Source organism: Erythrolamprus reginae, chromosome 10, assembly GCF_031021105.1.
Source record: "Erythrolamprus reginae isolate rEryReg1 chromosome 10, rEryReg1.hap1, whole genome shotgun sequence".
In the NCBI taxonomy this organism is placed as follows: Eukaryota; Metazoa; Chordata; class Lepidosauria; order Squamata; family Dipsadidae; genus Erythrolamprus; species Erythrolamprus reginae.
The window spans coordinates 34,509,283-34,523,917 of NC_091959.1; the positions used below are offsets into that span (position 1 = coordinate 34,509,283).

Consider the following 14,635-nt stretch of genomic DNA (forward strand, 5'->3'; position numbering starts at 1 on the left):
GTACTGTCAGGTACGCAGTACTGGTAACAAAATTTTGATATTTTTTGCCCCCTTCTGGGCTCTGGGTATGTTTTTCCTATCGCAGTAAATGAGGTTGAATGTGTATAATTTTAGAAGAGCTGTGCGTGCGTGTGTGTACATATACTCCGTATAGTAAATAATCAGGAGTGGGCTGCGGCCTGGACGGGTGTGTGTGGAGGGGAATACAGTGGGGTAGCGAAAATGGAGCTGCACCCCAGAACACCCAATTTGCACTGAAAGATGTTGAAAGAAAATGCATAAGCCACAGCCAGTATGGTAATAAAAAATTTGGTAGCTGACGCAGTGCTGGGCAAGGCAATGGGTTGGGCAAGAGCCAACAAGCGGGGATTCAATCCAGAGGAGAAGACCCTGCCGGAGACTTCTGGCCACTAAGATATCTCCGACTGGCAGGGCTTAGCAGAGCCATCTCTGGCTCCAGCGCTGCCCACTCCAGCTGGCACCTGCAAGGGGACTCTCGCATCTTTTCTTAGGATAAGGGCCTCTTAGGAGAAGAGCTTTCTGCTACTCCAGGCTTCTGTTCAGACTCAAGTCCTGGCTAAAATTGTGGTGGAAGGAGGCCTGGATCTTGCCAAGAGAGTAAGAAAAAAAGCCACCAGTTTCTAGTCATTTTGCAGCCCTGGTGGGAGAACATGAAGTGAGCCTTTTGTTTCCTCCCACAGAGCCAATTCAAAGCAGAAAACGAGAACAGTTTTAAATAGAAAGCGAAATGTGTAATTTGATATAATACAACCCAGCATCGACTGCCTGTATAATAATGTTGCCTCCCTTTTTTTTTCTCTTTTAAGGGATCAGAAATGAAAACATTTTTAAATGGATTTGAAGAAACCAGACACTGATAATCAGTGCCTCCATGACATATAATTCCGACACATCTCATTAAATAAATTAGAGCCACAAGCACAAATTAATATATACTTTATAAGATGCTGGGATGTTAATTATAGTACAAGTATAAGCATCCACTTTGGAGCTGCTTTTTAACGGACTTGTAAAAATATGACTTCTAAAAAGTATGGTTTAAAAATATGCGTACATTGGGGATATTTTATAGAAAGGCATGGTCTGAGCAGAGCAAAATAAAACACCACATATGCGCTTCTTGCGCCATGAAAATCCCAGTCAACCCATCGCAGCGCATCAAAAGACCCTCCAGGAGGAAGGTGGATTGACACCAAGATATCATTGCAGGCTTCCAGGCCTTTTACCTGCTGTGGCTTCTGCCTGCCAATTCCCAGCCCTCGAGCCACAAAAGCCCAACAAATGGTCATCGTGGCTTCAAAATGTTCCTCACATTGTCTCATAACCCACAATATATGTCAATTCTCCTTGCAAATAGGTAAATTCTCCTAGAAGCACCAAAATGGGTTTTAATACGAGTGATTACATCACTATCATTGAAAGTGAGAAAATGATTTCTAAGAATTTTAAAAAATGATTGAAAGCGACAGGAACTTTCAACTGCAAAGAACCCTGGGGATTTCAGGAGGGATTTTCAAAATTCAAGCCTGGACCCACCAAGACTTTTGTAGGTCAGGGGTGGTGGTGTATGGAAGGAGGGGGGTGCAACAATCCAGTATGCAAAATTAGTAAACCGGAAGTCAGAGAAGGATTTCGTCACCTGTATTTTTTTTACAAAAAAATCTTGCAACCTGCAAGCACCTTCACAGCTGTCACACCTGCAAATGCACAGCGGCTGCAAATGAAACGCTTTTAAGAGAATCTGTATTTGGAAGTGAATTCCTACCGTGTGACTTGAACAAATGCAAAGTGAACTTCCGTTCCGAGGTGGCTCCTTTTCCAAAGGTCTCTCTCTCTGCTCTTCAAATAGTGAAACTGGCTGAAGAACAAGTTTAAAGCAAGCAAACATGAAAGATATACAAGCAGAGGTCGGCCGGATTCATTGAGTGTGAGAAATGTGCAGGAATTCTTAGGATCGGCTCCAATGAGTCAACTACACCAAGATAAACTGTGAGTCTTTGATGCACGGTACAAGAGCTAGATTTGTTTGGAAATTACAGAAGTCCTGGATTTGTTTACAACAAAAATTTCTCAACATGCTCTGACCTTTGACCTGGACCGCATATAAAGATAACAGAAGCAGCCGTCTTTAGAAGTCCAGCCGCTCTTAAGAGCGGTCAGGGCCGGGATGGATGTAGGATAGCCTGCTAGTTCCATGATGGAGAAAAGCTGAAATAAAACATACAGAACGGAGAATAACAAGAGTTGGAAGAGACTTTGGAGGTCTACCAGTGAAACCCTTGCTGAAGCAGGAGGCCCTCTACTTTTAAGACTTGTGGACTTGTTGAAGTCCATAAAGTTGCCAAGTTTGAAAACATCTCTGCTCTACTGGGGGGATTCATTCTTGGAAATGTAAGACTGTGCCGTCTGGGGAATTCTGGGAGTCGGAGGCCATACGTCTTAAAAGTTCCTAAGGGTGGAAACACCTTCACCTTTAAATGGATGGCCAGTCTGTTCTTGAAAAGCCACCAGTGGTGGGACACCCACAACTTCTTGAGGGAAGCCTGAGGCTCCTTTAATTTAAGAATTGTCTTCGTGTGGCACTTTTCCCAAGGTGCCTCCTAAACCGGAGCAGGATCCATTGGATCAAGTGAGTGGGGTCCACCACGCCTTCTCCTGCAGGCACCTAAACCAGATGCTTCCAGGAAGTTCTCCAATGGGACATGCAAGCAACATGGAACTGGCTGAGAAAGGAAACAATGAGGGATAGTTGCATGCTGGGAGGTGGCTGTTCATGTATGATTGAAGGTCAATAAAGCATCTCAGGTCCAACTTCTTATTAAAAACAAGCCTAGGAAAGGCCTGTAACCTCCTGGGATTTGAGATTTTACAGGCATAAACCTATAGAAAACCAGAAACTCTCCTTTTGACCAGAAAAAGATTACGATGCCGGGAAACGTTGAAACGGTTGATCTGTCACAGTTAACACAACAGAACCTGGACAATTTGTTTAGAAAAGTCCTTTGTTTTTAAGAGACTCCCAGGTACAAAGTAGTCATCATAAACGTTGACCATCACAACAGCAGAGGGTGGGGTCCCCCACTTTTAAACACTGGGTAACGGGGAGAAATACAACACACTTAATGAAACAATGCAAAAGAAATTACCAAAAAATAGAAAATAGAAAAAATGTATTTACAAGTCATACATTACTATGATCAGAACACACGAAGACAACAGCTGCTATAATACATGCATTAAGTCAAGAAGAGCGCTACTAAAAACGGTAATGGACAAGTTGTAAAAAAACAAACCCACAAACAAAACGGGGGCCGGAAGGGAAGGCCTTCGTCTTTCTTCCTCCCCTAAGTTTGCTACATTGATTGCAAATCAAAAAAAGGAAAATTCCCTAAAATCCAGGAGGACATTCAGTACAACATACTACACCTTTAAAAGAAAACGAGGCTGGAGGCGCCACTGGTGGGGGGGGGAGAGGAAAAGGGGGGGCGTCACAGGGCTGTTTGCAGATCCATATACAAGAAAGCCATTGTCAACTGCTCTACATGCTCAAAATTACAGCAAGCCCCTCTACAAAGCATGATCCTAGCAGAGTTTACCCCTTGCAGTGTGAGTGGGTCTGTGTTTTGTGTGGGTCCACACACATGTACAATGCTGTATGTGCATATGTCTGTAGGGATGTATAAAAGGAGGAGGAGGAGTGTAGGAGTGAGTGTGTGTGTATCTGTGTGTGTGTGGTGCTCTTATTCACTGCATTATGATATCCGGGTGGAAATGTAACTCGTTACAACAAAGTTTTTAATCTGGTGTAATAACTGCGAGAAGTCAATCAATGTCTGCGGGTGTTGTAGGTCACCGCACACCGCAGGGAGGAAAGAGAGAGAGAGAGAGGCGAGTGAGAGAAGGAATTCAGTTCTTTCCGAAACTCGAGTCCAACAGAAAAACAGGATCCAAAGTACTGGTGGGTTTTTCCAGGAAACTCCCAAGTGCTGTGGCCATTTTTCCTCGTAGTGTTCACAAGCCCCTCAATGGCTCAGCAGTGGTGCTGCCAAGTTTTCTGACCCAGCTGCTGCCTCCTCCTGCTGAACCCCTCAAGAACAGCAGGTGGTCTGGCACTGAGTTGTAAACGGGAGGGGGTCCGGGGGGGAGAAGGGAGCCAGGCAGGGGGTCTCCAGCTCTGCCCCTCTCCTCCTGGAAAGACAGCAAGTCCATCTGTACAAGTTCCACCAACTGGCAATGCTCCAAAGTCCCAGCCCAGCCTCAGGCACTGGCAAGCAAGCTGTGGGTCAAAACAGGACCAGGCAGAAGTTTGGCCGCTGTCCGTCCGTCCGCTCCATCATACCTCCAAGAACCGTGAGCTGCTGGACTTTGAGTGGAAGGGCTCCGACCACATGCGTCGCAGATCGCCCTGCGAAAGAGACCGGGTTGTTTAGTGTACGGCGTATCAGATGTGCACTAGCAATGTACAGGTTGTATAGATACAATGTGTATATAAGAGAGCAACCAGAATGATAAGGGGGCTGGGAACTCAAACATACGAGGAAAAGTTGCAGGAACTGGGCCTGGCTAGTCTAAGGAAGAGGAGGGCAGGGTGGACATGACAGCAGTCTACAAATACTTGAGGGGCTGCCACAGAGAGGAGGGGGCTCAAGCTGTTTTTCAGGGCACTAGAGGGCCAGGCCAAGAGCAACGGATGGAAGGAGAGACTCAACCTGGAAATAAGGAAGAACCTCTTGACGGTCCGAGTGATCAACCGGTGGAACGGCCTGCCAGTGGACATTGTGAATGCTCCAATACTAGAGACCTTCAAGAAGAGATTGGACTGCCATCTGTCTAGAGTGGCATAAGGTCTCCTGAACCAGCAGGGGGTTGGACTAGATGATCTACAAGGGCCCTTCCAACTCTAATAAATAAATATTAACATTTGACCTAGATTAATAAAACATAATAAAATATCAATATTAAAAAGATCTATATTTAAATATCAGTATCTAGGCCAGTGTGCCAAAAGGATGTGCGTGCCCACCCATACCCACGCACTCCCTTGCACATGTGCCTGCGCACAACCCCTGCACTAAGGGACAATAATTCCTGGCCTGCTATGAAGTATTTTTCACAGAATTCCTCTTAAGAAAGGCTGGCAGGGGCAGAAGGCAGAACCCACTGCAGAGGCAATCAATAAATTTCAGACTCTGCCCCATGCAAAGGGCTGGTGTGAACCTCTGGAGGGAAATGCCTGGGGACCAAGGATCTAAAGGGCCATTTTAGCCAAGAAGCCGAGCAGAACATCTCATGAGCTCCAGACGGAGTAGAAAATTGCACATGCTGCCCTGGGAGGCATCAGGAATGGCTCATTCTCACCCGCCATCCTAAAAAGACCAGGTTTATTCTAAGAAAATGGCCCCAGAGGCCTCACAACCTTTAGTACATTTTGCCTTTCAACGTCCTTTATATTTTGGGCCCTGTGGTTCGTGATGCTCCATGATGAAATCCTACAGCTTCACTTAGAGCCAAGGCCTTCAAACTTTGCAACTTCAAGACTTGTGGACTTCAACTCCTAGAATTATACTCCCAAGTTATGTTGGCTGGAGAATTCTGGGAGTTGAAGTCCACAAGTCTTGAAGTTGCCAAGTTTGTGGACCCTTGACTTAGAGTTAAAGTGGGTAGGTTGCAAGAAGCGTAGAGAATCCTTGGTTAATGATTCTCATTTGAAACAGCAACTCCATTGCTATAATGGCAGGACTATGTCAAACCTTAAGATGTCTGTTCTAGCTACTAAGCAACTCCTGCACACTCATGCTTGTGACCTGTAACTTCCTGCCAGCTTCCCCATTGTTTGTCTGGAGCATTGAAATCACGATTATGTGACCATGGGGACCCTTATTCAAGGGCAGACGACTGTGACGTCTCCTTCCTCCAGCACTGTTGTAACGCTGAGTATTTGCTGAGTGGGTGGTAGCTAAGCCAGGGACGTTTTTCAGCCACAGGTCAACACGCAGGAGAAATCAAATCTCCAGCCACCCACCCTTTAGAAGAGTTCAGATGGACAACGTTTTAGTCTCCAATCCACCATTTCCAAAATCCATGTAATTTGTCCAATGTGCATAATTACATCCGTTATATTTTATATCATTTGCATCAATCATGTATTTGTATACGTTGACAGAAATGAGATAAAAATCCTGTAATCACCAAAAGATTTACACCAGTTTAAATTTAATGGGCATCCCTGTGTTAAAAGGAGACTTCGCTGTCTTATGTTTTGCCCAGAATGGTCTCAAAGGCAGCCTATGATCATTCTGAATTAATGACATTTTCCTGTATTGGCTTTTAGTATTATATAGGTGTTTCTTACAAGTGCAACCAGAAATTAACTGTGAGTTATTGAGGGTCGAATACTCAAGCACCCAGGTGAGCAGACTGAATTTTATGTTTGTTTTTAGGGCAGTTGTTAGGAGAAAAATATAGCTGTTAGTTCAAATCTGTTCTCCTGAATATACTTTCTTTTGGTTGTTGTTGGAAATGGGCAAAAAACCCAACACAAATTGCAGCCACAGGACACTGCAAGTGCCCACTCCCATAATTCAATGCCTGGGGAGGGTGAAAGCAGTTGCTTCTTCCACCCCCTGGAGGCCCTCTGGAGGCTGGAAATGGCCTGTTTCCCAACTTCTGGTGGGCCCAGTAGGCTTGTGTTTTGCCCTCCCCAGGCTCCAACGGCTTTCCTGGAGCTGGAGGAGGTAAAAACGCCCTCCCAGAGCCAAAAATCAGCTGGCCGGCACACACATGCACGTTGGAGCTGAACTAGGGCAATGGCTCACGTGCTGGCAGATACGGCTCCATGTGCCACCAGTGGCACCCGTGCCCTAGGTTCACCATCATTGCTCTCGGGCCATGATAACCAATCTATGGCATGTGTTCCAGAGATGGCATGCAGAGCCCTCTGTGGGCACGTGGACCATCGCCAGCTGCTCTTCCAGTTTCCAGTATGCACATGCATGCCAGCCAGATGGTCTTTGCACCCAAAACCTGAAGACCAGCTGGCCAGTGTGCATGCTTGCACTGGCCAGCTGGTCTCTGGGTTTCCAGTGCTCTGGCATGAGCATATGCACATTCCGGTTTGGGTACTCAGTGTTGAAAAGGTTCGCCATCACTGCTCTAGGGCAGGGTGCCCATCTCCAATTCTTAGCTGAGTTAGCCAGCATTGTCCAAAGATGCTTCTGTGGCCATGCACTGCTCAATGCACTAATACACTGCTCAAAAAAATAAAGGGAACACTCAAAGAATACAATATAACTGCAAGTCAATCAAACTTCTGTGGAATCAAACTGTCCGCTTAAGAAGCAACACTGATTGACAGTCCATTTCACCTGCTGTAGTCCACATTCAACTTTGTACAGAACAAATTCTTCAGTGAGAATATTTCATTCATTCAGACCTAGGATGGGTTCTCTTGGCTATTTGCTATTTTTCATAACTGTGCCATCGTGCTTCAGTCCCTTTCTAGCGTTCTTAGTAAACCCATTCCTGCTTTCATTTGAAATATCCTCATTTTATCATAGCTGCACTTAACAATAGAAATATCCGAATTTGCTGCTCTTTAAAAACCCAGGAAGGAAAGAAGAAAAAAGAAAAAAGAAAAAAAGAAAGCACTATTCACATAATCTATAGCCAAGAGAAATATAGATAGCTATAGCACTTTATTAAATACAAATGAAAGCAAAGAACAATATGTAAAATCCGGATGATAGCATTTGGAAAGGAGGTAGCACAGGATGAATGATATATAACAGAATAAATTGGATATATAATTAGAAAAAATTGATTAATTTGACTAAGAATTTGGCATTTGATATTGTATTGTATTATATTTTAATTTGAAGTATGTAAATTGGAATCTCTGTAAGGTGTGAAAAACAATAAAAAATTTATACCCCAGGAAAAAAAAAAAGATCTAGGATGTATTCTTGGAGTGTTCCCTTTATTTTTTGGAGCAGCATATATCCCAAGGCATACAGAACGATATTACCATCCTAGTGGTGTTGTGAGTGGTTATGTCCAGCTCAGCTGGTCACAGATTTTGAGGCCCCTGAGACGGGGGTCTTGGTATCTTCTGCCCGCGTTCTGAGAGTGAGAGTGTGCTAGAGACTGAGGACCCACCAGGGACCCCTGGTTATGGGATTGAGTGAGTCAGAGGACGATGGGGAATCAGAGGAGAAGGAGGAGGAGGACCCCCTGTTTGATGCAAGGGTCAGGAGGACTAGGTGTAGACATGATTATCTGAAAAGGGGTTCCTGGCGTTAGTCGATCTATAGGACACTTGGCCATGCCCTGTCAGTATATAAGGGATGTTCTGAGGGGAAGTGGGCGTGGTGAACAACGTTTGCAATCATGGCTGGATGTGCCAGCAACAGGGTTCAAGGAATACTTTGCTTGCAGACTGTTCGAACTCATGTAAGCTCATCGTAAAGTAATCCCATCGTCTGGAAAAAAATCCACGGAGAACTGTAAGTTTGTACAGAATGACAGAAACATGTCAAAGGAATTTTCCTAATTGATTTTGGCTTCCAGCCAGGGACTCTCTCCTTATCTCACAGACAATTAAGCCGGGAATCGTTAATAGCAAGAAGGATTCAAGAAGGAAGTAAAGATATTTAACATGTATGCATTAGTTGAGGAGTTAAGATTTCAGGCAGTGGGCAGTCTCAAGCAATCGCAGGCAGATATATTTAAAACTTAACCTAAAAATAATGGTTTAAGATCACAGTCCTTTCAGGCACAAGTGCATTTCCCCTTTTTCAAGCAGGAACTACAGTGGTACCTCTACCTAAAAGGCCTCTTCTTACAAACTTTTCTAGATAAGAACCGGGTGTTCAAGATTTTTTTGCCTCTTCTCAGGAACCATTTTCCACTTATACACCCGAGCCTCCAAAACTGTAACCGGAAAAGGCAGGGAGAAGCCTCTGTGGGGCCTCTCTAGGAATCTCCTGGGAGGAAACAGGGCCGGAAAAGGCGGGGGAGAAGCCTCCGTGGGCCTCTCTAGGAATCTCCTGGGAGGAAACAGGGCCAGAAAAGGCGGGAAGAAGCCTTCGTGGTGCCTCTCTAGGAATCTCCTAGGAGGAAACGGGGCCTCCACCCGCCCTGTGGTTTTCCCAATCTCACACATTATTTGCTTTTACATTGATTCCTATGGGGAAAATTGCTTCTTCTTACAAACGTTTCTACTTAAGAACCTGATCACGAAACGAATTATGTTTGTAAGGAGAGGTATCCACTGTACAGACCCTTCTAGGAACCAGCTGCTTCTGTGGCTACAGATCAAACTCTCCAAAGCAGGGGTCTCCAACCGTGGCAACTTTAAGACTTGTGGACTTCAACTCCCAGAATTCCTCAGCCAGTTTTGCTTTGCTGGCTAAGGGACTCTGGGAGTTGAAGTCCACAAGTATTAAAAGCTGTCAGGTTGGATCCCCCTGCTCCCGCAGCTGGTCCTCATTCTGCCCCACTTACCTTTAAGTAGGCCATAGTGAGGAGTGGCAGCAAGGTGAAGGGCACCAGGTACAGCAGAGCTGGCTGGGCTGCCCGGTGGATGCGAGACGCCACGGTTGCTGTCAAGAGCCCTGCAAAGGAGGCAAGGACATTCACTGCTGGAAGAGGCTCGTTTTTACTCAGCAGATTCAACCCCTGGAGAAACCTACTATCCCTAGGCGGCCTGGGACAGAAGAGCTCCAACCTTGGCAACGTTAAGATTTGTGGGTGTCAAGTCCCAGAATTCCCCGGCCAACTTTGCTGCCAGTTAAAAATTAAAAAGCTTCCGAGAGTTAATAATGGCTCCAAAATTACATTTCTCAGATAGCTTATATGCTTAAAACTAGTTTAAAATATAGGTGGCCATACAGGTGATCTTTGACTTACGACAGTTTGTTTAGTGACTGTTCAAAGTTAACAAAGGCACTGAAAAATGTGACCTATGACGTTTTTTTCACAGGGACAAGATCTTTGCAGCTTTCCCATAATTCTGGGATTAAAATTCAGAGGCTGGGCAACTCATTCATATTTATGACCGTTGTTGTGTGCCAGGGCCATGTCATCACCTTCTGACAAGGGAAGCCAATGGGAAGGCCTGATTCACTTAATAACCGGGTTCCCCAGCTGCAGTGATTCATGTAACAACTGTGGCAACAAAAGTCGTAAAATGGAGCAAAACTCACTTAACAACATAAATGTTGGGCTCAATTATGCTCATAAGGCGATGACTACATGTCTATTAGAAAACCTCGTGTTTAAAAAAAAGCTAAAGAAAAAACTTCAAGCTACCATACTTCATGAATTCAGTTATTCTACTTCGAATGCCCAGCATAAATCCTCTTCTACATTTGTTTGAAAAGACTGCTCTTCAATCCATCATGGCAGTCGGGCCCGGGAATGCCGTCACTAAGCAACACTATCATAAAACGTGACTGCTTTGCTTAGCCATGGCAGTCCAGGCAGTATGGGTGTGCCATTGTTATGGGAATGCCATTAGGCTGGGCAATTTCCTGCTGGCTTCCTACAATCGAATGGTTGGGAAAGCTGGCAGGAAGCGGCAAGCCCTGGGCTGTTACAATGACAAAGAGGTTTTCTGCCAATTATACAGGGAACTGAAGACCCAGCTCTCCTTCTGCATCTGAACTGCCAGAAATCCCATTTGGAAACTATTTAGAAATCCACGTTGAGCGCATTATGTTTATGAAAATGAACCTAGTGCATTGCTCAAGGTACGAGGCTGTAATCTGGCTGACCTTCGGCCTCTTCGCTCCACCCTGGGCAGGAAGCAAATGACAAACCACTTCTGCAAACTCTTGCCAAGAAACTGGCAGGGACTTGTCCAGGCAGTCACCGGAGCCAACAAATGACTCAAAGGCACAAAAATACATACAGGTTTACACGGCTATTTCCCCATCTCTCCCTATTTCCACAAAAACGGTGTCATTTGAATGAGGTTCAGATTAACAATGCCTCAGAAAGGGGGCTTTATGGTCTGACCATCACAAAATGTTCCAACTTCCCCTGCAAAAAAATTGATTGTTATTTGGGCACTTGGCAATCCATTGCGCAACCCTGTAATCACCATCTGCAATCTGCCAGTTTCCCCAGGGAAGTCAAGGCTTTCTATGGGGTGTCATGGGGGGTGGGGGAAACGGCCACAGGCCGACTATCCGTATTAGCCCTAAAACTCTTGTTTGGATTTCATCAAGGAAGATTTTCAGTGCCAGAAGAGAAGGGCAATGTGGGTGGGTAAGGAGCGTGGGGACACATGTAAAGCCGTATGTGTGTGTATATTTTTGTGCCTTTGAGTCATTTTTTGGCTCCGGCGACTGCCTGGTCAAGTCCCTGCCAGTTTCCTGGCAAGAGTTTGCAGAAGTGGTGGGCCACTGCTTCCTGCCCAGGGTGGAGCAAAGAGGCCGAAGGTCAGCCAGCTTACACCCTTGTGCCTTGAGCAATGCACTTGGGTCGTTTTCATAAACATAATACACTCAATGTGGATTTCAGGGAGTGGAAGGAGCCTTTGAAGGACAAGCCACTGGCTTCTCTGTTCAGGGGCCGACAATTAGCAGGGAGGACCTTCAATCTGAGGCGAGAAGACTGTCCACAGCACTTCCAACGTTTGTCCCCTGCCCAGATATGTCCCGCACCTGGAACTCCATCCGCTTAATGACCCCTGAGATCACTAAACAGCAGCAACTGAGAGGGCCAGCATTGTGGTTGTTAAGCAAAGCAGTAATGTGATGTTTCACTTAATGTCTACTCTCTCGACAACCAATATCCCACACCCAATTGTGGACAACCTATATGTGCATAGGTTAAGATTTGATCAACCTATAAGAGTTTTAAGAGTTTCTTTGCTTTGTTTTGTACTTGGAAAAGAATCATAAACCACCCTAAATTATGAACAACAGCAAACCCAACTGGGCAGTTTGTGAGAGGGTGAGATTCAGGACAACGCTATGAAGACGGTTAAAGAGGGAAGCGTATTCTTTCTGTGGAGGGATCCACAGCTGCCCCAGCCGTTTCCAACTGTCCTTTCCTCTTACCTACAAAGTATCCGATGAGAGTGCAATGGAAATAGGAGACTTTCTGCATCCGGCCAGAAATGTTCCCGGGTCCTGCTGTGCCACAAGAATCTCCGTTCGCTTGTTTTTTGTAGTTGTCATAACGCAGAACAAAGCAAAGCAGGAGGCCTGGCATCACAATATCTCCGATCCCCAGCATGGAAAAATGGCTGCCCGTAGAACTGCAAAAGAGCAAGTGGATTTAACGCCCCCAGCACCAGCCCACCCTTCCCTCTGGGCCAGCAGCAGCCACAAGCCGGACAGGGGAGCCAGGTCGGGGTCTCTCTTTCATAGGTTTATATTTATTGGATTTATATGCCGCCCCCTGCGAGTACTTGGGGTGGCTTACAACATATAAAAAAGACAATATATATTGAATGCCAAATAATTACAATTCAGTTACAACTAAAAAACTAAAGAGCCAATTAAAATACATACATAACCATTCAATGAACAAACACAATATAAATTCATTGGCCAGGGGGGAGAATCTAATAACCCCAAGCTTGGTGGCATAGATGGGTCTTTTAGACTGTTATGAAAGGCCGGGGGGGGGGGTGTTAGTGCGAATCTCCAAGGGGAGCTGATTCCAGAGGGCCGGGGCCCCCCCAGATAAGGCTCTTCCCCTGGGTCCTGCCAGACGACATTGTCTAGTTGACGGGACCTGGAGAAGGTCGGCTCTGTGGAACCTAACCAGTCACTGGAACTCATGTGGCAGGAGGCGGTCCTGCAAGTAATCTGGTCCAATGCCACGTAGGGCTTTGTAGGTCATAATCAACACTTTGAATCGGGTCAAGAAACCAATCGGTAGCCAATGCAGACTCCGGTGTGTTGGAGAGAGATGGACACGTCTGGGTAAGCCCATGACTGCTCGCGCGGCTGCATTCTGCACAATTTGTAGATTCCAAACGAGCTTCAGAGGTAGCCCCATGTAGACAGCATTGCAGCAGTCAAACCTCGAGGTGATGAGGGCATGAGTGACTGTGAGTAGGGACTCCCTTTCCAGATAGGGCCGCAACTGGTGCACCAGGCGAACCTGGGCAAACGCCCCCCTCACCACAGCCAACAAATGATGTTCTAAAGTCAGCTGTGGGTCGAGGAGGACGTCCAAGTTGCGGACCCCCTCTGATGGGATCAGAAGTCCCCCCCCCTTCTCCCAATCATGTCCTGAAAACAGTTCCCAAAGTCGAGAAGTCAAGGACAGCAAACAAAGAAACTCAATCCTACCTTGGAAAGACAAGTTTGCCAGGCAGCGACAAGCGGGGGACGTCTCGGCCAACACTGGGCCCCAGGTGGAGCTTCCGGGATAAAACATCCAGGGGGTTGTCTGCCGGCTGCGTGGCCACTTTCACCATGACGTTGCTGTTGAAGATGTAGGCAGAGAAGAAGACCTGGAGGGGGGAGAGAGCGAGTTCGGACTTCCCACCAGCCAACTGGGGACCTGCCGCAGGGAAGCAAAAGGCGGCTGCCAGGCGCACCCACCAGATCTAAGGGACCAGGCTGGGCAGCCTCGTGGCTGATGTGGGAGCCATACAGAAATGGGTGGTGGGGAAATTAAACAGTTGCCCCTTTTGTCCACTCGCATCATTCAGCTCTTTCTATGACTTGGTAGTGTCTATGACAGGGATAGGCAAAGTTGGCTCTTCTATGACTTGTGGACTTCAACTCCCAGAATTCCTGAGGCAATCATGCTAGCTCAGGAATTCTGGGAGTTGAAATCCACATGTCATAGAAGAGCCAACTTTGGGTACACCTGGTCTATGACTTCTTAAAAGAACATAACTAGTCAGCGGTGAACAAGGAAGCGGGAGGCTCGTCCAACTTAACTACCCTGAACTCTGAAGAATAAACAGCCCAGCTTCCAAAAACACAGGTCTTCACAGTGTGGCAACTCTGCAAAACAGCAAACTGGAGGCTGTGCCAGGGGTTTAACCCCACATAACAAATCCCCATTGAAGGTCTCCCCAGCCCTCTTTGGGGATTCATCACTGGTGTTGCTTCAGCCTGGCTGCCCACCCCTTGTGCCTCTAAGGCAGGGGGTGTCAAGCTTGATTTCATTGAGGGCCGAATCAGGGCTGTGATTGACTTTGGGAGGTGGAGGGGGCACATGGCCAGCTCGACATCACTCATGTCGGGGCACCTGTGATGGCCAAGCACTTTGCGAGTGAAAACAGGCTCCCAAACTCAGTTTTTGGCAGCGATGGCCTCCTGCAACCCTCTGCCAGTAGGAAACAGAACCTTTCCAAGCTCCATTTTCACTGACAGAGGCACCACAGGTTGGTCCTTCGCTATTTCCAGGGTGGTCCCAGGGGCCAGATCTAAGCACCCAGCAGGCCGGATCTGGCCCCCAGACCTCAAGATTGACATCTCTGCACCAAGGTCTATGAAAGAGAGCAGGAAAATGACTTGATGGGAATCTCTCTCAGTGCCTGCAAGCACAAAGAAAGTAGCAGCTGCCAAAGAGCTGGTCAGGGGTTTCTTTCTAAGTGGGACTGCTTCCATCCCAGACTTTCCATGAAGTCACAGCTCTT

The 14,635-nt window shown here is 46.5% G+C and overlaps 1 protein-coding gene across 1 annotated transcript in view; it reads right to left on the reverse strand.

The window, feature by feature from the left end:
• Nucleotides 1-3,005: 3,005 nt before the first annotated feature.
• SPPL3 (signal peptide peptidase like 3) overlaps nt 3,006-14,635 on the reverse strand; it is a 107,892-nt gene continuing 96,262 nt past the window's right edge. The window contains exons 8-11 of the mRNA XM_070762437.1: nt 13,332-13,495; nt 12,087-12,286; nt 9,523-9,632; nt 3,006-4,426 (exon numbers count right to left, since the gene is read on the reverse strand). Of these exons, the coding sequence (XP_070618538.1) occupies nt 4,355-4,426; nt 9,523-9,632; nt 12,087-12,286; nt 13,332-13,495 (546 nt within the window). The 3' untranslated portion in view covers nt 3,006-4,354. The remainder of the gene's footprint in view (nt 4,427-9,522; nt 9,633-12,086; nt 12,287-13,331; nt 13,496-14,635) is intronic.